The sequence below is a fragment of the Orussus abietinus genome, unplaced genomic scaffold (assembly GCF_000612105.2).
Source record: "Orussus abietinus isolate OABI.00-Male unplaced genomic scaffold, Oabi_2.0 scaffold18, whole genome shotgun sequence".
NCBI lineage: Eukaryota > Metazoa > Arthropoda > Insecta > Hymenoptera > Orussidae > Orussus > Orussus abietinus.
Window position 1 is genome coordinate 1,250,202 of NW_019396011.1, and position 20,720 is coordinate 1,270,921.

General features: G+C 53.4%; 1 protein-coding gene across 2 annotated transcripts; it reads left to right on the plus strand.

The window, feature by feature from the left end:
- The first annotated feature begins 356 nt into the window (after positions 1–356).
- LOC105700263 lies at positions 357–20,489 on the plus strand. 2 transcript variants are annotated; one of them, XM_012425940.2, is made up of 4 exons: positions 357–386; positions 16,527–16,807; positions 17,458–17,718; positions 17,969–20,489. In XM_012425940.2, the coding sequence occupies exons 1-4, from the start codon at positions 377–379 to the stop codon at positions 18,422–18,424; spliced, it is 1,008 nt and encodes a 335-aa protein (XP_012281363.1). In that variant the 5' UTR covers positions 357–376; the 3' UTR covers positions 18,425–20,489. The 2 variants fall into 2 exon arrangements, with proteins under 2 accessions (XP_012281363.1, XP_012281364.1); XM_012425941.2 differs by lacking the exon at positions 357–386 and adding an exon at positions 3,412–3,770.
- The last annotated feature ends 231 nt before the right edge of the window (positions 20,490–20,720 follow it).

Here is a 20,720-nt window from a genome sequence, read left to right on the forward strand (position 1 = left end):
TCGTCCAATCGGCAAGGATCGAGAGGATCTAGAGGATCTAGAGGCCGGAAGGATCGACTTCCCGGGCCCGTTAAAACGGCGGTAAGTTCCGGGAAAGACTGACGGTGCGCGGCTCGCGGACTGCCTTGCGGTTAAGACGCCGCGGAGCGAAGTTACGATTGGCTGCGAGTCCGCAGTACGCCCACAAGGTGCACGGTTATATAGTACTCATGTGCCATGCCGAGTTCATTCATAGTTCCACTCTAGTCTAGTCATTCATTAATCCGATAGGGCGAGAGCGTCCTCGAATCGGGAGGAGCGGGGGAGCGATCGAACGCGATATCGATACATCGATACCGCCCTCAAAGACGAGAATTTCGACTCCCAGGAACGGAGGATGCGCATAGGTGAGAGAGACACACTTCCCCCGATTTTCACGCTTAACTCCATTTTCCGATGCTTCTCCACTTTCACCACGTGACGAAGAAAGCTCCAATGGCACCCATGAAATTTTAATATTTTTTCTTTTTCTATAAAAAATTCCGGAAACACCTTACAATGAAATGTTTAAAGACGAAGCTTGTCGGGACCTTCCTTGGGACTTTCTTCCTCAGGGGGTGGATTTTCAAAGGATTGGATACCCGCAATTTGGAGATAAGTCTTACAGATGATTGATCCTATGGACGTAGATTTCATATCGCCGTAATCAGCTGATATTAATTTTAGCGTTCCAATCAGCCACCCTTCGGGCGTTCGCGCTCCTCGTTTCCCAATGGCTCCGTGTCGCAATTCCTCGTGACTCTTGACAATCCCAGTCGGTTTGACATTTAGTCGGCTGTTCTGGATCTCGATTGCGGATCCTTATCAGCCGGGCCGAAAAATCCAGCCCCGATTTTTTCTGACATTTCGAGCTCCTCGGCGATCCAGCGAAAACGCTCGCGTTCGGGTCATCGCGGCGCGATCCTTATCACGTTATGAATCATAACCGAGGCGCCCATTTCTCATCGCGCTTATGCGTCCACTTGTGTATCAGCCCACCGTCACGTAGGTCTTATCACCCTGAGAAAGGTGAGAGTGCCTCGCAGACACTCTCGATCGCGCTCGAACTGGGAAACTATCGGATATTGTTGATATCCCAGTGTACCTCTTATCACGCGAAGAATGCGGAATCGATCGCACAGTTGGGTGGATAATTGCATTGCTTGGGGGGCGGGGGAGGATTTCATTTTTTTGTCTTCTTAATTTTTTCCAAAATATTTCCTATAAGAGAGAAACAGGGATCCACGTTTCCCTAGGTCATTAGCGAAAATGGTCGGTTACCCTAGGTCAAGTACATTTTGGATGATATGAAATTTGGTGCACGGTCGAGTACTTAAATGCATTTCATGGAGTGACGCGGACGATTTTTCTCGAGGATGTTCTTTCTTTTTTTCCTTCCGCGGGAGAAACGCAGATCCAGGTTCTCCTCCGCGCGCGGCAAAGATGGGCGGCCCTCGGGGTAAAAAAGCAACCGAGTCAGGGACCCGCGGTGAGTCGCGTAACTGTGCATTACATTATTTCCGTTCCCGAGGAGGCCGGCGGCAAAAACCTCCCGCGACCGGGTTAAACCTAGAGCCGGACTGCGGCGATCGCCGGGTGTCGAAAGATCGATTTCAAGGGTTAGCCGAGTGTGACGAGAATTTTCCAGCGCGATGATGACTCGCCGGGAAACCTAGGCCGACAGAAAATTTCCGAGTGCGAAAGAGAAGAGGACGAAGGAGAGAAGAAGAGGAAGGAAAAAAAAAAAACGCGCGCGGTTGCGCAACGGCGCGCGATCCGCGACCGGGGAACTCCCATGACCGGCGATGCACCTCTGATAAAGCACCGATAGTGCACTCGAGATAAGGATCCGGACCTTCGGGAGTCACCTGTCGCAGTCGCCTCCGCGGAATTTCAATCGGAAAATCGGATTCGCAGGGAGCGCCATTTTCAGGGATAAGGCCCCGATATTGGGAATCACCTGCGATAACGCATCAAAAGTGCACCAGGGTCCCGAATGCGAATTTCAGAGTCACCAGTTGCAGTCACCTCCGTGGAGCTTTAAATGGGAAGCGAGATCCGCATCGAGGAAGGTTTCCCCGCATCGGGCCCCGATTCTGGGGGTATAGGGCCCAAATTACAACGTTTGGGGACCCGCGGCAGCTCGAGGGGGCAAAATGAGTTAAGGGGCTGCGGAGGCAATTAACGGTGTGACAGTGTAATTGGCGGGGCCCGACTCGATCCTTCCGCGGCGGGGCCCGGGCCCAAGGGCCCGTTAAGCGCCGTCGTCAAATTAAATTTTAGAGCCGTCCGTTTCGCGAGCGGGCCATCGACGAGCCGTCTAATTAGCGGGGCATAATATTCGAATAATTCCCCCGGTCAACGAGGAGCGAACGGGCCCCTGCGTTGACACGGGGCCCGATCGTTAATTCGCGGAAATTGGGGCCCTACTCGCGGAAGGGCGACGTCGGCGATAAGGCCGATAAGGATTCCCCGAGATCGGCGTCCATTTTCAAGAAAGCCCGTTATCCGTCGATCCGTCGTCGCGGCCCGTCGACGTCGTCACCGGTGACGTCACGACGACCAGCCGCGGCGTTATCATCGGGGCCTGATAACGCGTCGCGTCGCCACCTCGGATCATCGTCCAACGTCTGCGACTCAGTCCGCTGCGGAGAGGTTTCTCGCAAACCCGACACTCCACATCCTCCAGGCGATGAGGTTCGTCCGTTATCGAGTTATCAATCGAATGATCGAATCCGAGGGTCCCTTAAGCGCGTCCGATTTTTCCGCGTGAAGTAGACCAGGGGAAGAAGCGGAGAGAAAAGAAGCGACGAGTCCGGATGACAAGGTAGGGAAATTAATGTCTGACGACTCGATGCGAGAATGCGGAATGAAATGCGGAACGAAGCCGCGTGGTTTGGGGTGGAGTAGCTGGGGATCGCGAAACAAGAGACGGAGTATCATCAAAGGTCCTATCATCGAATCATCCATCCAACCACCCGACCCTCCGGATCCTCTCGAATACCTTCCAGGGCGAGAACTCCGAGGTCAAGTCCCAAAGTGAAATCGCGTCGATTTTCCGAGGATTTCGGAAAAGCGACGCGACGCCCATCGAGGGCAGTCGGGAAAAGCGGCGTCTGGAGAGCGGGACTGGGTTGTCGGAGCGATAGGTGTAATGAAATCGCGTGGTCCGGGGCCGGGGCCGGGCCCGGGGGCCCCGGGGCGCGGGGCCCTGTCCGTATCCCCACACGTGAGGGTGGACGCGCTGGTGGGGCCGACCGGGCGGGAAGGAGAGAGGCGGACTCCGCAGGAGCGAGCGAGACCGGCCGAGAGCGGGCCGAGCGAGTAACTGGGAGTCGAGACTCGGGACCCTCTCAGTCACCACGAGATCGGCAAGCCGAATGGTCACCGTGGCCGCTCCTCCTCCCGAGGGAACCACCACCGGGCACCTCGCCTCGAATGTCACCTACGCGTCGGCTGCGTGCGGCCGCACCAGCCAACCCGGCCATGGCCGATCCGTCGGTCCCATCCTGAGGGGGCCCGATGCTGGACGTCCGCTTCCAGGACCCGCGTCCAGGCAGGACCGAGTCGGCCCCGACCCCCTGAGAGTTCCACCCCGAAGAGGGACCCAGGCGAGGCTAAAGTGCGCGAGTGGATGAGACCGGTCCGGACCACCCTGAGGACCCCTGGAGGACTCTCCTGCGCGAGGAACGGCGAGAGATGATCTTCGAGCTGCTGGTGGCAGGAGCCCTCGCCCGAGCCACACTAAGGCGGTGTGTGTACATTGCTGGATTCTATCGATATTGGCCCATTGACTTGCGACCCCTCCACTCGATCGGTCCCACCCTGAGAAAATGCGTTAATCGTCACCCCTGTCGCTAAACCACCGCTGGTGCCCTGAGATCAAAAAGACATCCACCGGACCAAGGAAATGCACTTTCAAGTCGTGCAATTAATTCCTCTCATACGTTTCACTCGATTCTCAGACGGATCTTTGTTCTATTAGTTCAATGAGGATTTCTTTGGTCAGTCGTGCTTTCCGTCGATGAACTTTTTTTTTTCGCCGCTCCCGTACTAGCTTTAGAATTTAGCTGGAATTTTTGGGATTTTCTTTTGGCAACGTTTAACGTTGATTTTCCTCGGTGCACCGGGAATCTTAACGAATCTGGATCATTTTCCATTCTCATGGTCTCATCCATGTTCGTTGATTGGATTATTCGCTGATCGGGTTAATCGAAATTCAGGACTCGCTCTAACCGGAGATTAACTCGTTAACCGAGGTGGGTGGAACCGGGGAGGTCGGGCGATCGGTGGTTTAACCTCGAGACCCGCAAACGGGACGATGTAAGTCAATGGGTTAATCTTAACTTTATCTCGCTCGCCATACCTGGATATGTATCGATTTGCGTGGATGGTCCTTAAGATTTTACTCGTCCCTCGGGATGAGACCTTGCGAGATCCCCGGACGATAAGGACTCATCTGTCCTAACCATTTTTATTTTTTTTTAATAATTTTTGCAATCCTTCCGTGCCATGTCCCCGGCATTACATTAATTCACCTTATCACTGCATTCCGAATCCCTCCAGTCTAGCGATAACTCTCGATATCGATCGCAGAAACGAGACGCAATTGATTGAAAGTGCCGCCGATTGGGCGAATTTAAAATGAAAAGGAAAAGTGGACACGAATGATACGGAATCAATAATAAATCTGACGAATCCCCATTGACTTATTTTTTCATTTCTCTTATCTCTCTCTCTCTCGCTAAAAAAACGCCGCCAAAGCGCTCGGATATATCGCGAGACGCCGCGGATACTTTATCGACCTCGATAAACCTCTATCACGGGCCGACAATATCAGCTTTTCCGCGTCCGCGTTATCGCGCGACATCGGAAGTGCAAAAACATCGACTTGCGAAATCGAACTTTTTTCTCCCCCTCGAGGTTTCCTGCCCTCCGAATCGCGCCCTAATCGACTGATTACGAGGTTCCTCGGCACCCCGTGATAACAGTTCATCTGACTTTTATACCCCAGAATTTCTTCCACCGGTCCCAAAATTCAGGAATAAAGGGGAGATCGAGTCGTCAGAGTCTTATCACTGCTTATCGAGTGCATTTCGAGTACGCCAACAATCTACACGTCGGTGCCTATTTTTTCATTACCTTCATACTTATCATTCGATTCATCGCGGCTCATTCATTGGAAATTTTCATTTTTTAATCAGTCATTTCGGGTGTTGGCATCCTTTTTTACGAATTCGGTAAACAAGGGTCGTTCAATTTTACATAAATTTCCCGGTTAATCTCGACTGGCTTGTCGGGAAGTTTTCCGCGGAAAATCTGCATTTCCTCCATTTCGGGGGGGTGGGGGTCGACGTCGCGACGCCGTCTATCCAACGCGTTCTTTTTACGATGAATTCGGTAAACGAGTGACTAAGCGATAACTGACTCAGGGCTGGGGCCTCCTTCCCGGGTGTTTATTTGGCTTCGCTCTTGGAAGTTAAGTAGACGTCGCGACGCCGCTCCGCGGATGATAATATTTCAATTTCGTCGCCGGTTTAGTCACTTTTCCGGCTGTTTATTTTCCCAGGCCCTTCCCCTTAGAAATCGACAAGTCGATTCATCGACTCGATCCCGACTAGCGGCCAGGACTCCGCGTGTTCGCGGCCGATCGGGGATATCGATTCCGGCCGATCGCCGATAAGTGCGATCAATCGAATCGCCCCCCTGTAGGTCTTTCTCGAGTGTCGCCTCAAACTTTCCTAAGGCTTCCGTCCCCACGGTTTGTTCTTTCGTGTCCTGCAAGTCGATACCGATCGACTCGACTTGCGCCCCATAGGTAACCCCAGGTAAAAGGGAGAATATAAGTGAAAGTTAAAAAATAAAAACACGAAAAAAAAATTAAGAAAATTAAGAAATTCGGAGTTTAGGCACCCCATGTATAAGAGTAAAATCCGAAGGGGTGGGAAATCAATTGAAAACAAAAACGAGTAAATCGAGGAAGTCGGAGTTCAGGAACCTCTGGTCCATCGATAAGCGATCCGCGTTCGGCAAAAATCAGGGTCCCGAGTGAGAGGAGGGCGGAGGAGGGAAAAAAAAAATGAGAAAGAGAGAGAGGGAGCGCAGCCTCCGCTGGACCGGCCGCTGTTGGCCCAGGGCACACAAGATCCGTTTGTTCTGGAACCATCGAGGACCCTTTTTTTCCGCGGGGCGAGAGAGTCACAACACTAGTAAAGTTACAAAGCGAAGGCAAACAGATCCGGAGACGGGGCTTAACCAGTTTATCAAACAACCGAACCCGTCGAGAGGGTCTCCCCTGCGCCTCTCCTCGGGTACAGGGGAGAGATGTCCTCGAGCAGGTCGCAGGACGGTCGGGGGTGTCGAGGAGGGGCCAGGACTAATTCTGGGCCAGGTCGAATCCTGCGGTGGGATATGGGGCGAACCACCCCCCGGGATGCTGGGGCAGTCCCGAGGGAGGAGCCAAGCGGCGCAGAAGCGGGATGCCCGGTGGTAACCTCCCCTACGGCTACCCCGGACGAATCTAGGGGCGAAGAGAACTATAAAAGTCGAGGGTGGGGAATTTTCGAGGGGACCAGATGAAGAATAACCATCGTTGGGATTCCCTGGATGAATGTAGGGCGGGCGTTCCTAGGGCTCGACCCCGAAGGGATGCATGAAACTCAGGGTGGGGATCTTCGGGAATCCACGACGACGAGTACCGTCCTCTCGCGCTCCCTTACCCTGAGAGAATCTCTCTAGAGTTTCCCTAGACGAGGATGGAGATCGCCGCTAGGGCTCGACCCTGAAGAACCGGAGAAAATGGAGGTAGAGAGAGATCTCCGGGACATCGCGACGAAAGGAGAGGACAGGGGCCAGGAGAGACCCTCTCCTGCTTGTGGTTTCGGGTTCACCAGGGTTCACCAGACGGCGCGGGACAGGCGGGCCCTCTTCACCGTGAAATGAAAATATTATGGCAGCCCCGAAGAGAGCGGGCCCCGGCACTCCGGGACCGATCGCGACGCTCGAGGTGCGGCCCGTAGGGCCCAACCTGTCGCCGGGCCCGAGAGGGCCCCGGTCCCCTCTCGGATCGTCAAAACCTACTTTAATTATTGCCGACCCCATAATCGTCCATCACGTCGCGCACCTATTCCGACCCTCGCTCTCAAGGTACCCACGCGTCCCCGTACCGATTTCGTTATCGCACCCCGTAAACCAGGCCGCGCCCTTAAACGCGCCGCGGATTAGAAAAAGGGGGTTAAAAAAAAGAAATGAACAAATGAACATCCCCACCGAGAGGATTAAAAACCCACTACGAGGCGAGCATCGCGATCGTAACTCCATCTCTGGTTTTCTCGACGACAGGAAAATTGTCACGTCCCGTAAGGATGTAACTGATAAAAAGTTGTTCCTTCTCCTTGAATATACTAACTTCACGTTATCCTTATTGAAACGCGTGCCTAAGAAAATGTGGGGTACGGGTTTCTGGTCCTTTCTTATTTTTTTACACTTTTTCCTCGGATCACTTTCATAATTACGGACACATACGGCGAAATTGAATCGGCCGGCATTTCTTCCACTCGGTGCAAGAAGTCCCTGGGGTTTCGTTATCCACGGGGCCGGTGGCTAATTGCTCGGATTTTACGAGGGCATTAAGTATCGGCATACCCGAGAGGAGCGTGCTCGCTCTTCCTCTCGACTCCGGGCCCGATAATATTCATATTTATTGCGGCCGGCCGAATTATCCCGGCGTCACGGCTACCTGCAAACGTGGCCATAATTGGAAAATATTGAACACCACGCGCCGGGGAAGGAGGAATAAAAAGGTAAAAAGGAGGAGAGAGAAAAGAGGCAAAGGAGGAGAAGGAACGATTTTCGCATGCATTCGAATATCACCATAAAGGTCGCCCATTCTCTCTCTTTCTCTCGTCCCACCTCCCAGTCGTAAGGAACACCCTGATATGATTAACGGACGCGGCCGGAGGAGAGACGGGATAAAAAGAATAAGGATGGGAAAAGGGTCGGCGCACGAGTTATTTTCGCGGCCGGGACCGTCCCGGACATCGGGCCCAGATTTCGGGCCCGACCAGACTCGGCGGTCCCACCGCGCGGGTGGCGCGGCAGAAAAGTGAGGCAATGTTTAAATTACACGCCCCGTGCCAGAAAACGCGGGAGGAAAGGGGAGCTTTATGAGGCCCCATACGCGTTACGTCCCGCCACCTAGCATAGCCGTAATTATGGCCTCTCGAAGTCAAAGGCCCGTTTTCTCGGGGCCTTTCCGAGGGACCGAGACGAGCGTTTCCCGTTCCTTGTCTCCGATCCTCCGGGAAATACTGTCAAATTTTTACCTCATCTCGCCAACCATTTTTATGCACCAATTTGTACGAAAATTTAAATGGAATTCAAAGTTTTCTTTCATTTTTTTTATTTATTTTTTTTTTTCATTCCTTTCAAAAGAGAAATTGCGCCGAGAGGCGTTCAACGACGTCAGGAATTTTTTATTCTAACCTACTAGGAGTTTTGTAAAAACGATCTTGGAATATGTCAATTTATAAGGAACGTCTCATTTGGTTGGCATGATTTTTTTCTTTTTTTTTTCATTATTCACTCGCGGAGGGGGTATCGCACGGAGAGGTACATGCTGCTCAAGGGGACACCCCTTTGTGCATCGCGCTCGGAGGTCCTGGGGACACTGAAAGGGGTTCGACGAGGACACGGGACGAGAAGACAAGTCCCTCTGCGCAATGGTTCACCACCTGACGCCATCGATCCTCGCGCTGATTGCCGTTCTCTATACGGCGAGGCCCTCTCCTTCTCCCTCCGGCTCCGACAATGAGCGATGCGTTCATTCATGAGACCCGTGCGCGAGATGCACTCTCGCGGCCGGTGCATCTCCGAAACGATGCGAGATAGGAGCGAAACGAGTCCGGGGGACCTAGGACCCCCCCTCGCCCCCGCGATCCCAGAAATAAACTGCAAGATAATCCCCACGCTGATACACCCCCTTGTGCCCTATTTAGCATGTTGCGAGAGAGAGAGAACGCGATAAGGAATTTTCTTTCAATTTTTCCGTCGCAAAATGGACAGTTTTTTTTTCTAATACTTCCAATTTCACTTTTAATATCATTCGCTCACTTGAAATGTGCGAAAGGGGGACTAGTCAATTTTTAATCGGGTTTATTTTGTGACGTGGAAATTATACTAAGGGTCTTGGGAGATGTTTCACTTTGGAGTCGATTATTCCGGGATTAATGTCGCCGAGGGACGGGGATTGGCGAGGGGGGTCCTTCGGAGTCCTCTCGGGATGTCCAGGACTCCGCGTGGGTGGACTAGCGCCCCTAAGTCACCGAGACCTCTCTCGTTGCGTTATGTGCTCTCTCGTTGTTATGGGTGCGCCACACCACGCCCATCGATTTGTCTATCCACCTCCACCTCGGGATAATTGTTCCTCCCAGATATCTCGTGATGCATTGTCCTCGCGATGCGGGGTTGGTCGGGATTTCCAGGACGTAAAAAGTGCAGGACCGAGGCCAACAAAAAATAAATAAATAAAAAAGAAACACGTAGCTCCAAAATCAAGGAGGGCAATGACGATGATCTTGGCCTTGCGACGAGTGCAATGCAAAGAGCAAGACCGATTTCGCTCATCGCTATCCTAGGAGACGATCGGGGCCTGACGATGAGACTCGCTCATAATCGGATGCATTGGTGTCAGAAATCTTGACCTATACTTTCAATACTCGGATCAGATTCTCGCATGACACATCTCGCGATATACGGCGACCACGGCTCCAGACTCGGCGTGCGTTAAAATCGCAATAACTGCAATACGGGTATAGGAATTATTAGCATAATCCCGTCTCGTCGAGTAGTTTCAGAGCCGAGTCCCCGGCGAGTCGCGACCACCGCCGTTCTACACCTGCCGCGGGTGTCGCACCTCCCGTGACCACTTTCCCCACAGGGGGCCTTATCACCTAGATGGGCCTTAATAGTCCCCCGATGAGGAGACTCCGATAAACCGGGCAAAATTCAGAGCTAAGGGTCCCAAAGGTGAATCGTCTTGGAACTTGTACGAGAGAGGAAGAAATTTGAAGGAAGTCACGTAAGGCCCAATTGGCCAGATAGGACGGGGCCTTGCGACGGGGAATAAGTGGAGCCTGAGAAATTAAGGCACGCGTAAACGGCCGTTAAATCGTACGTCGGTGCGGGACGATTTATCATCGTCGGGGGGAACGGAGGGGCCCGAATCGGCGGGTGCCCGGGGGCCCGCAGTAAGAGAAAGAGGCCCCTTTCCATCCGATCGTAAGTCGAGCGGCTCTCCTTCTCCCTCGGCCTCTCTTCCTCTCTCGCGCTTCGTGGGTGGAGTGGTCGGGTTCGTGCCTGACCACCGACAACTTTGATTCACTGCGATTGTCGAGAGCCTGCCGGTTCAACGATCGGCGCGACGCGCGAACACCCACCGGGACATTTAGCGGGCCCCCGCGCGGGGCCCGGGCCCATTTTTTCCCGATCCCTGCTTCCGTCGAATACGTACAAGAAGTACGAAAATAAGAAGGAAAAAAAAGAACCCCGAATTTCGTTACAGAGATATTCAATTCCCGCCGATATCCCTTCCGCAAAATCGGGGCCCTAGGTCGACCTTTCGAGAATCGATCGAAAGGGGCCCCGAATTTCCACCGGGATTTTACTTCCCATTCAGGAAACGGAGAAATTCCGTCCCGATGACAGGAGGAGAAATTCCCTTTGCGAGGCCCCCCCTCCCCCCCAAGAAAAAGGGGCCCTAGTGTCGCCGCTCGTGAATCATCTCCACTCGCGAGCCATCCTCTCGGTAATTGCAAATCGACCCTCGACGGCACCGATGACAACTTTGCCGTCTTTATTGCGAAGCGGGCCCTGTTATCGGCGGGGACGGGCCCCGCGGAAATTGCGAAGCGACGCCCAAAGGGCACGCACACGAGAGCCCCACCGTTCAGAGCGGCGCGTTCCCTCTCACTCGCTCTCCCCTCGTCCGGCCTCGTCACCTCTCTCTTCCTCCTCGCCTTTCCCGCCTCGTCGCGCTGCACGTGGCCCTGCGCTTCGCGGGACCGTCGTGACTGCACTGCAACGAGGCATTGCGCCCGCGCGACCCTGCAGTTTGCACTCCGACCGTTCCTCCCCCCCCTGGTTTTACGACGGAGGGGGGCACCGGGGTCCAGGCCTCCTCATCCTCGAACAACGAATCCCGAATTCCCACGCACCTCTGCGGATATGAATCCGCCCTGCGAAATACCTCGGTGCATCGACTCGAGATGCACTCAGGTGCATCCTCTGGTTTCGGAAAAATCGTCACTGCCGTTCGAAGGATTGTCTGCGCGCCTAAGCAGCCTTCATAATCACGTGGTAAAGTTTCAGATAAGGTACGTTGCATGCTGCTCTGCACGGTGCATCCGCGCGGTGCACTTGGGTGCACGTGCCGTCGAGCGGGCCGATGGGCGCGCGCGTCGATCGAGGCCGATCGTTCGATCGGGCCCCGGCGTCGACGGGGCCTTAAGTCCCACGCTCGTAAACGCCGCATCTCGAAATCGAAAGCCTCGCGACAAATAGCGACTCGCCCTGGGGAACGATCCGACTCGAACGACCAGTTTGCGTCCATTGTGCCGCCGGGAGCGGGCGTTTCCACGACGGCCGGTCGCCCAATGGCCGATCGGAAGTCGGACGAGTACGATCTCTTACAGAGTTGCTAGTTATTTATAAAGTCGATCGTTTTCTCGCCCCCCTCCGACGCCGGTCCTTGAATCATTCCGATACATCGGCGGTTCTTCTCGCGTGCGCCGATATACCACCGGGACTCGATGCAACGATTACGGGATCCTCCTCCTTTTTGCCCTCTCCCCTCCTTCTCGAGAGAGGAGAACCTCGTCCTCCTCGACTTGCGAGCTCGCCCCTTCATTCCGCAACTCGACCGATTGCGAATAAGGAAGAAAAAGAAATCCCTCGCGAAGAAGAAAATAATCTCCAAGAAATCGTCTAAATCGACCCCCCTCTGTGAATCATAATTAAAAACAATTAACACGCTACCTCTCAAAATGTATACCTATATTTCAGTTCTCTTAATTGAAACCTCTCGAATAATAGAATATATATACATATATATCGCGATATTCAAAAGAACGTCCGAAAAGTACTTTGAAGCAAACCCCCTCTGAAGAAATGTCACCTGCCGAACGTAGCGGAGTGTTCCAAAAATTCTCATAAATTCTCATAAATTCTCATAAATTCTCGGGAAATTATTGGAGTATCGCGGACAGGGGAAGTAATCGATCCGGGTCCTCACGTCCCGGCGATGCAAAGTGACCGGTGCACCCTCGGGATCCCCGGGTGGCATGCCGGTCTCGCGCATGGCCACGCAGGAGGGCCCGCCGCGGGGACGGCGTCGGCGTCGGCGTCTCCGATGGCGTCTACGTATATCGCGGGGAATATCGGCGGCCTACAATAGATATCGTAACAGCCGATGACATTGAACGCGTACCGGCCGATCGGGATGCATTCCTCGGCAGGGGCGGGGGCTAGAGCCGTCGGGCCCGATCGCGGTTGCACTCGTGCCAACGGTAAGCTGTCACCTCTGGATATAAACCATGGGTGACGTCAGTATGACATCAGTGATCCATATCGTCGTAATACCGGAGGTGCGCGTGTGTCGGTGCGCCGCGAGACCGCGCGATCCCCCCCACGTGGCTCGCGGATGCGTCGGTGCATCGGTGCATAGGTGCATAGGTGCCTAGGTATATACGTGCATAGGTGCATACCGCTAAGTACGAGCGAATGTTCACGCCAAATAGGAAAGAGAGAGAGACATAACGACTGATAACGAATTATACGCTTCCGCGGTCCCTCCCAATGTGGCGATCCGATTGATTAGGCAGAACGTGGAAAGGGAACGTTATCAATGATTAACGATCGATTGTATTCTCGGCTACGAGATATCCTACGCGGTCGACGCTGTTTCGGTAATGATTTTCACCGGTTTCACGTCGTTTGTCCCTTTCACTTTCGAGGGTCAGTGATTGGGAGAGGAACGCATCGCGGAATCCCGCCGACGGTGATACGCGATGACGAATGTAAATGGCTATTGATTTATAATGATAGCGGATTTTAATTTATGCCATTCCTCGTTTCACGAGCTTGGACACTTCTCCTCTCTTATGTCGGAATCGTCTCGTTGGGATTAACTTCGGGCACGCGGATTCTGAGGTGCAAGGGGGAGATGCAGAAAAGTGCAAGGGAGAAGAGGAGCGTTTGAAGACTCGATTCGGAGACGAGGTGATGGTAGCGAGGGTGGAGGGACGGTTTAACGCGTTACGGGAGATCCTGGGAGATCCTGGGAGATCCTGGGAGATCCTGGGAGATCCTGGGAGATCCTCGCCGATCCTGGTAACTTAAGACCCTCGACCGTGCGGTTTATGGGTGGGGCCCCGTGGTCTCCTTCCAGCTCGTCCCCCTTTCTCGCCCCCCTCTTGCAGGAGGATGCACTAGACCGACCAGACAAAATGCAAATCCGCGCGCGCCCGATAATCTGTCTGGCGCATCCGTGACGTCATACCCCGCAGCTCGGGCCCGGAAAGGGGAATTGGGGGTCGTCGCGGATCCTCGGAAAATAGGAAATGACCATCCCCGATTTCCGCGGGACGTCGTCCGCATACGTGGGGCGACTTCAAAAGGGCCGCGTCGACGGTGCCCTCGGGCCGTCGTCGCATACTTCGGGGATAATAACCGCCTACCGGGATGCAAATCCGCGCAAGACCGCCAATCTGTCTGGCGCATCCGTCAGGGCCAGTGGCGGAGGCCCGAAATCCCGGAGAAACTCTCGGAATTTTCAAACACTCGACCCTTCGCCCATCTCATCCCGCCACCCTGTCGCGAGAGCTCGGCTGCGTCGCGCGCCAATTGCATACGCGCGCGTTTGCGCTACTCCGCGTACATATACGCGAGCCTCACCGACCGGGGATGATCGGAGACGTTCGAGAGCATTTTTCGAGTGGAAAATAATTTTTTTTTTTTTCCCCTGAATGACGCTACGATAAGAAACGTGTCGTCCCTATCATCTCGCCCGGGGGTTGGGATTTCGTATGACGGACTAAATCCCGCGACGCGTCCCCTGATGCGGCGAGTTCCCCAGCGTTTACCTCCCGGCGTAAAGGTCTACGCCTCTGCGCCTCTTCGACGGACGTATTAACGTGGCGAACTACACGTAACCTTCTGGGCTCCACCTCGAAGAGGTCCACCGAGTTCACGATTCGCTCGGCTAGCGACGGGGGACGAGGACGCGTTACTCGCGTGTCACGCGCCTCTTGCAAAATGCATCCCGAGCCCGTCCCATACATAATAACGCGTCCTCCCTTTCATCTCGGGGCCCGACGAAATTCGGGCCCCAAGTCCCACGCCGCTACTTGCCGCATACAATGGCCCCGAACTTAACGGCTAAAAAGGCGAAAGGGAGGGAGGTAGAGAAAAAGGAAAATAGAGGGAGGGAAAAGAGAGAACACCGGATACCTACACCTGGACGATAAATAACGGCCCGGCCGGGCATTAAGTTTATTAAAGTTTACTTGGAATTGCAAATTCCGAGCGAGGCCCTCTCTCCTCTTGCTCGTCCCTTTTTAGGTCGAGGAATCCTTCGTCTCGAGGAGATCCCTCGGCATCGAGGACGTCGCGTTTAAAGGAGCGAATCGGTGCAATCATCGACTTCGCGGTGGCCGAACCTTTCCCAGAAGAGCGCCGCAGCCTCCGGGCACGGTGGTCTCCCCCCGACCCCCCTGGACCCCCCCCCCCGCGAAATCGTCTTCCTCGTCTCCGCCGAGCGGAAAAAAATGCTCCCTTTCCGGCCCCTCCTTGCGGACCCCGAGAAAGCGGCCTCCTGCGTTGCGGCTCGCGACATTTCGCGGCGAACTGCGGGTAAACCGCGTTTAACCCTTTCGGAGCCCCGGTGCCGAGGGATGCATCGATCTAGTCCCCTTTCTCCCCCGCGAGATCTTTTTCCTCGTCTCTGTCGACCGGGAGAGGAAAAAGCTCCCTCTCCAAAAGAATTAATATCCTGCAAAAGGGATCGTGATAACGCCGCGAAAGATTGTATACAGCAAAATGTATGATAACAATGCGGGAGATAAGGAGAAATCGATTTCCTCGTCTTGGCCGAGGGGTAGAAAAAAAGCTCCCTTAAAAAAAAAATTAAATGCGACAAAAGGGATCGTGATAACGCCGCGGAAGACTGAGATACAGCAAAATGTGTGAAATGGGGAATAACAACGTGGGGAATGGGAGATGAGGAGTATCGATAGCGTAAAGGATCTCGGCCGAGGTGGCGAAGACAACGCGGAGAGCTCGGCTCCGCATTGGACACCCACCTAACGACGAAACCGGTAAAAGTGTAAACGGTGAGCGAAATCGACGAGAGAAGGCGGTAAGGGCCGATAAAGTATCCCGGGGATTTTTGTTTCCGCCGAGGAGCAAAGTGGATGGTAATCGAATCGTGATTTAGGATCGTCGCGAGCAGGCGGTCGCGGCGCTTTAAGGCCCCGCGGGGCCTTTAAGTCGGGATAAAGGGGCCCAGCCATGACGGGGGCCCGACATTCCCTCTCTCCCCGCTAAAACAGCCGAGGGATATTCGATCACGTTTGCCGGGTATTAGGCGACAAATTAGCCGGCGACAAATTCCCTACGTACCTTAAGGGGATGCGAAAGTGGCATCGGAGGGATCAATCGTTTGTGAAACCTTTCCCTGAACCGCAACTCCCGACACCGGTGAAACTTGAGTTGTTAAGAAATTTCTTTATAGACATTTCGAAGATGTTTCGTAAAACGTGAAAAGACCAACACCGAGACTGGAAGGCCAAGGTTGATTTTGCTCATCTCTCCGCGCCGAAGGGCCGCGTCTTTTCCGGGGTCTCGGCTCGCAATAAACGCTTCCGACAAAAATCGAGCCCGCGGCGGCCGATTTGTCAGGGTGGAGGGTGGTCCCCGACAACAATGGAGGGCCCCGCCGGGGAGGGGAACGCGAGAGGAGGAAGTCGTAAGGACGGTTAATTACGCAATAAATTCTGATTCTCCGATTTGCAACCCATTTCCCATTGCGAGGGCGGAGATAGGCCTCCGGTAAAACCGCGCGTAGGTGCCGCGCCTAATGACAAGCGTGTGCGCACCTATACTCGCGTGTACTTAGTCCCGCGTGCGCACCGGATGACAGTGATGAAAGTCGGAACGGCATGTGCGACACGTCCTCCCTATCGCGGCATTGCGTAAAGGGATTCTTGAAAAGTAACGTCAAAAAAGAAAAGAGAAAGAGAGAGAGGAAAAGAAAAATACATTTCCAGGATTTTTCCGATGATTTATCTAGGATCGATAGGGATCGATACGGGTCTCGGCGCGCTCGTATCATATCCTGGGTTTTCTTTATTTTCTTTCTTTCCTTTCTTTTTTTCTTCCCTTTTCTTGTCCGACCTCCCATTAAGCGGCGGTGCGGATAATCGCTGACGAGGGTATACGACTTCTGATTGCAGACTCGGTGGCGCAAACGGCCACTCTGACGAGCCTGGTCTTCTTCCTGAGTTCCGGACTGATAGCGGTTTCCGCAGCCCCGACCTACGGGATCCGCACCTCGGAGGCGGCGGACATGGAGCGGTGGATCCAGCCCTGCGGAACCCCCGTGGCCGCAGCCCTTAAGAAGCTGCCGCAGAGACACAGCGTCCACCGCGCCCTGAAGAGGGTCCGGACGCAACTGAGGGTCGCGCAGAATCACTTCAGGAAGGACCTCAAGGACGTCCACGAGATCTACTCGAAGGTGAGGGAGGGTCTAGAGATCTCGCCGATCCATTGTGAGACCCGAGATCGAGAGGACCGCCGGCCGAGAGGCGGAAGATGAAAGATCGGCCAGCCTCCGCTCCTTGGTCCGTGATAAGGGATCGCGTTTATATAACGTCCCGCGGTTCCGGCACGCAATGCCCGAGTAACTAGATGACAGTTATTGTTTTGTCTACCACGCGACGCGGCAACTAACCCTGTGGTCCACGCCGGACTGGACCTGCCGTCCGATTTCCTCGGCATCTTCTTATCACTCCTATCTATATCGACGCATAAGGTGGTACTCATCGCGCGGTTAATTGAGATTAGAACGGTGAAATAAGATCGATGGATAAGATTAACCCCCTCGTAACAATTGAACGGATCTACCCTCGGGTTCGTCGAGTCTCGGACATTTTCATTCTTATCAAACGATAATTTCCCTTGATATCCCCAGGAAAGGTTAATCGCTTATTACCCCTTTGAGCTTGGTTAGAAAGTCCAAGAGAAAACATTTTCCACTCGACTCGGTGTTAAAAAAGGTGGAGGGCGAAGGAGGCCGCATTTCGCGCTTCGGGGTGCTCTTCGGGGTACTCGGATGCGCCTCTCCCGGGTCACCAGTCTAAACAACGTGTCGCCTTTCCGCCGCAGGTGTATAAAGTGCTGAAGGAGCAGTACAGGATGAGCTGGCTTCCGGAGAAGCAGCTCGAGTGGTACCACAGGGAGTTGTGGTGTCTGGAAAAGGGCAAGAAGGCCGAAAGAGCCCTGCCGAGGTTGCACGACGCCCTCCAGAGGTTCGCCATCACCTTCCACCACCTGAGGGCCTTCGAGCTCAAGTCCAACATCAACGCCGACCTCACAATGAGGAGGAGGAACCGAATCATCGACGGGATGCACAACGAGGTCGTCAGGGTGAGGATCAGACTGCGTTTCTCCTAATCACTGCAGGGCATCAGCCCTAAATTCGAGCATTTCCTTAAAACGATGCAAAAGTACACAATAGTGTACAAAATGCGGTAAACTGAATGAAATCGATTTGCCAATTCTAGAAAAAGGAAGTTTACTATTATTTTTTTTTTTTCTCGCGAGGGAGATGATTTCTTTCGTCACTTCCCAAGTATCTCACGAACGAACCCCTTTCGATCTGGTCCACTTCCCTCAGATGCTGTGCGAGGTGGAGACCGCCATCCTGAACCTGGGCCTGCAGTTGCCGGTGTCGCACAAATCCGTCATCGTGACGGAGAGCTCCAACTGGGCAAAGGAGGGCGACCTGACATTGATGCTGATCCAGGACTGGGGGGTGCTGAGACTGTACCAGGTCTTCCTGAACGACTGGATGCGCGCCTTCAGGAACGCCACGGCGACAGGTCCAGGAACCTGCGACCCGAGCACGCTGAAGCCCCTGAGTCTCAAGCCGAAGAACCCGAAGAGGGTGGAGGCGAAGGGGAAGAGGCCCAGGAACCAAGGCCAGGAGCAGAGCCAGCCCCAGGGGAAGCGGCAGCCCGGGGCAGCGAGGAGGACCCAGGTCCCCAAGCGAAACGGGCCCCAGGGTCAGGGACCGAGAAGAGGCTTCAGGAGGAGGCTCGCCAAACGCAAGCAGCGGAAGGACCTGACCTGAAGAGACAACCCCCGGGAGGAAATTCGAGTCCCTCGAGCCTGCGAATCCGACCTCCAGGAACAGGGACTCATGCGGATCCTCGGGTCTCACCCGGACCCGAGGCCAACCCTGAAGAGACCTCCACCCACCGACACGAGTGTCGGGCTTCGGATGAAGAGCGTCCTTCGAATCACCAGTGCCTCGCCTCCTATTTATTCCATTGTCACGCGACGTCATACACCAAGGCGTGTACTCGTACCTCACTTCGAGTACTAGAAGGCTGAAATTAAGGCCATAAGGCGTAAACGTATTAAAAGTGCGTTTTTGAAGGAAATGAGGTACGAGGACGAGCCTTGAGATATCTTAGTGCGGTCTTGCCAGTCGATCGTTCCAAGACCCGGAGCTGATGAGTCTTCACCTGGTGGGTTCTTCTCGAAATCCCGATATTTCGACGGATTACCTGGTGGACGTGTGCCCGGGTCAGGGCGACGCGACGAGAGGACCTTCCCCTGGAAGTGACGCGGGACTTTCGCGCCCCGTTTTGCGGACTAGAGATCAGTATTAAGAGATCTATTTCAGAACGGTTCTATACTATCCCACTACGAGCAGTATTACACATCGAGTAACGAGTATTAAGGGCGATTACTCGCACGCATCCTCGACGGTGTGTCTCAATCGGCACTTCAGTCGGCCGCGCTGCACTTGCCGCGGCACGCAGCCATTCCGTCGGGATTCCGCATGCGAAATCCGCCCCTCGACCGGTCCCCACCATCGGACGTAGTTTTTTTTACCCCTTAAGATAATCTAAGCCCTATTTATTCTAGCTTTAACGTGCGACGGCGTAAACTTGCAAGTTGTTTTAGCTGTGATATCGCGAGCGTACGCGGCGACGCGTACGCAGTTCCTACGTTTTATAAATATAATGCGAGATTCTTTTCTGTCTCTCTCTCTACCCACGTACATATATATATATTTCTTTTCTTTTTAATAATTATCAGCGCGGTCGGCGACGATCACTGTATTATTTTTCATCCCGACGCGCCGGACCGCGCTCGCGTTGCCGAGGCTTTTTGCCCTCCTGAGTCTACAGTTTCTCCTCTCGGCGAGAAGAGTCGATAATTTGTCGAGTAAACAAACAATAAATAATAAAGAATGACAGTAGGCTCGAGCAAGTCGGGCCGCGATAATCGAATCTCGCGTCGAAAGACCGGCACGACTTTTTTGCTGCGTTTAAGCACCCTCGAATGAAAAATCCTGGTTAATGTTGATAGACAAGTCTGGTTAAAAGAGTCCTGGTTCTCGTTAACGAGAAAGTCTGATTAACTTGTCCGTGGAAAATTCTTATTATCGAAGGTCTGGTTATCTTAATTAAATTCCTAAATTTCCGGCGGATCGTTCTCGCTCGTCCACCCGAATAATCCTCGGATTTACCGGATGAAAGTATTAACGCCAGCGGATAATAATTTATTGATAATACCCTTTTGGATAATATTAAGGGCACAGTTCACGATCCTAGATCTGAAAATGGAGTTCTGGATCCTTTGACAGGACTTTTTCTCGAGTGCTCTCGACCGGTACAGCCTGACCGATACGTAATTGTAATTAACTGGAAACTGAATGTCCCTTAATTTTCATGTTTTCTCCCTCCATTTTGTATAAACATTGAGCCTCGATATGAAAAATTTCGACCCGCGGTACTTTACTCCTAGAGCTCCATTTTTAATGTACATTTTCCGCGCGATCTATGCAAAGAAAGACGACTCTCGCGCATGCGTAGCAGTAGGCCTTAAGGCAGGTCGGGCACAAAATACCCGAACGATTAAAAGAGGCATCTAATGCATCTTTGTACTTCTTCTATTTTCACTTCCTTTACGTACATCCGCGGGTATTCGTTTCTTTAAGTATTCCGTACGTCTAAATGAGAGCTGCGTGTTAACCGCATGGATTTTCCGTCTGCGGCTTGACGAGCCGCATCCCTGCGGGGCGGCGGCATATTTATCGGGCATACGCGTACATACGCATACTTACATAACACGTTAGTACCTATTTATTGTATCACGTTACCATTGCATATATTATTTATTGCCATCGCCGCTCCTGTGTAATCGTCTCGAATAAAACCTGTATATTTTGTACCTCCACCTAGAGTCTGCCCTCCCATTTGGCACTTTGCGAGAATGATTACTGCAATGATCATTGATACTTCGGCGAATGTCGGCATACTTTGTAGAGTGCTCTAAGTTCGGCCCAAAGGCATCCCCGACAATAAGGCCGATCTTTACGAGGGAGCTGGAAAGCGTAACGCCGATTGCGCGTA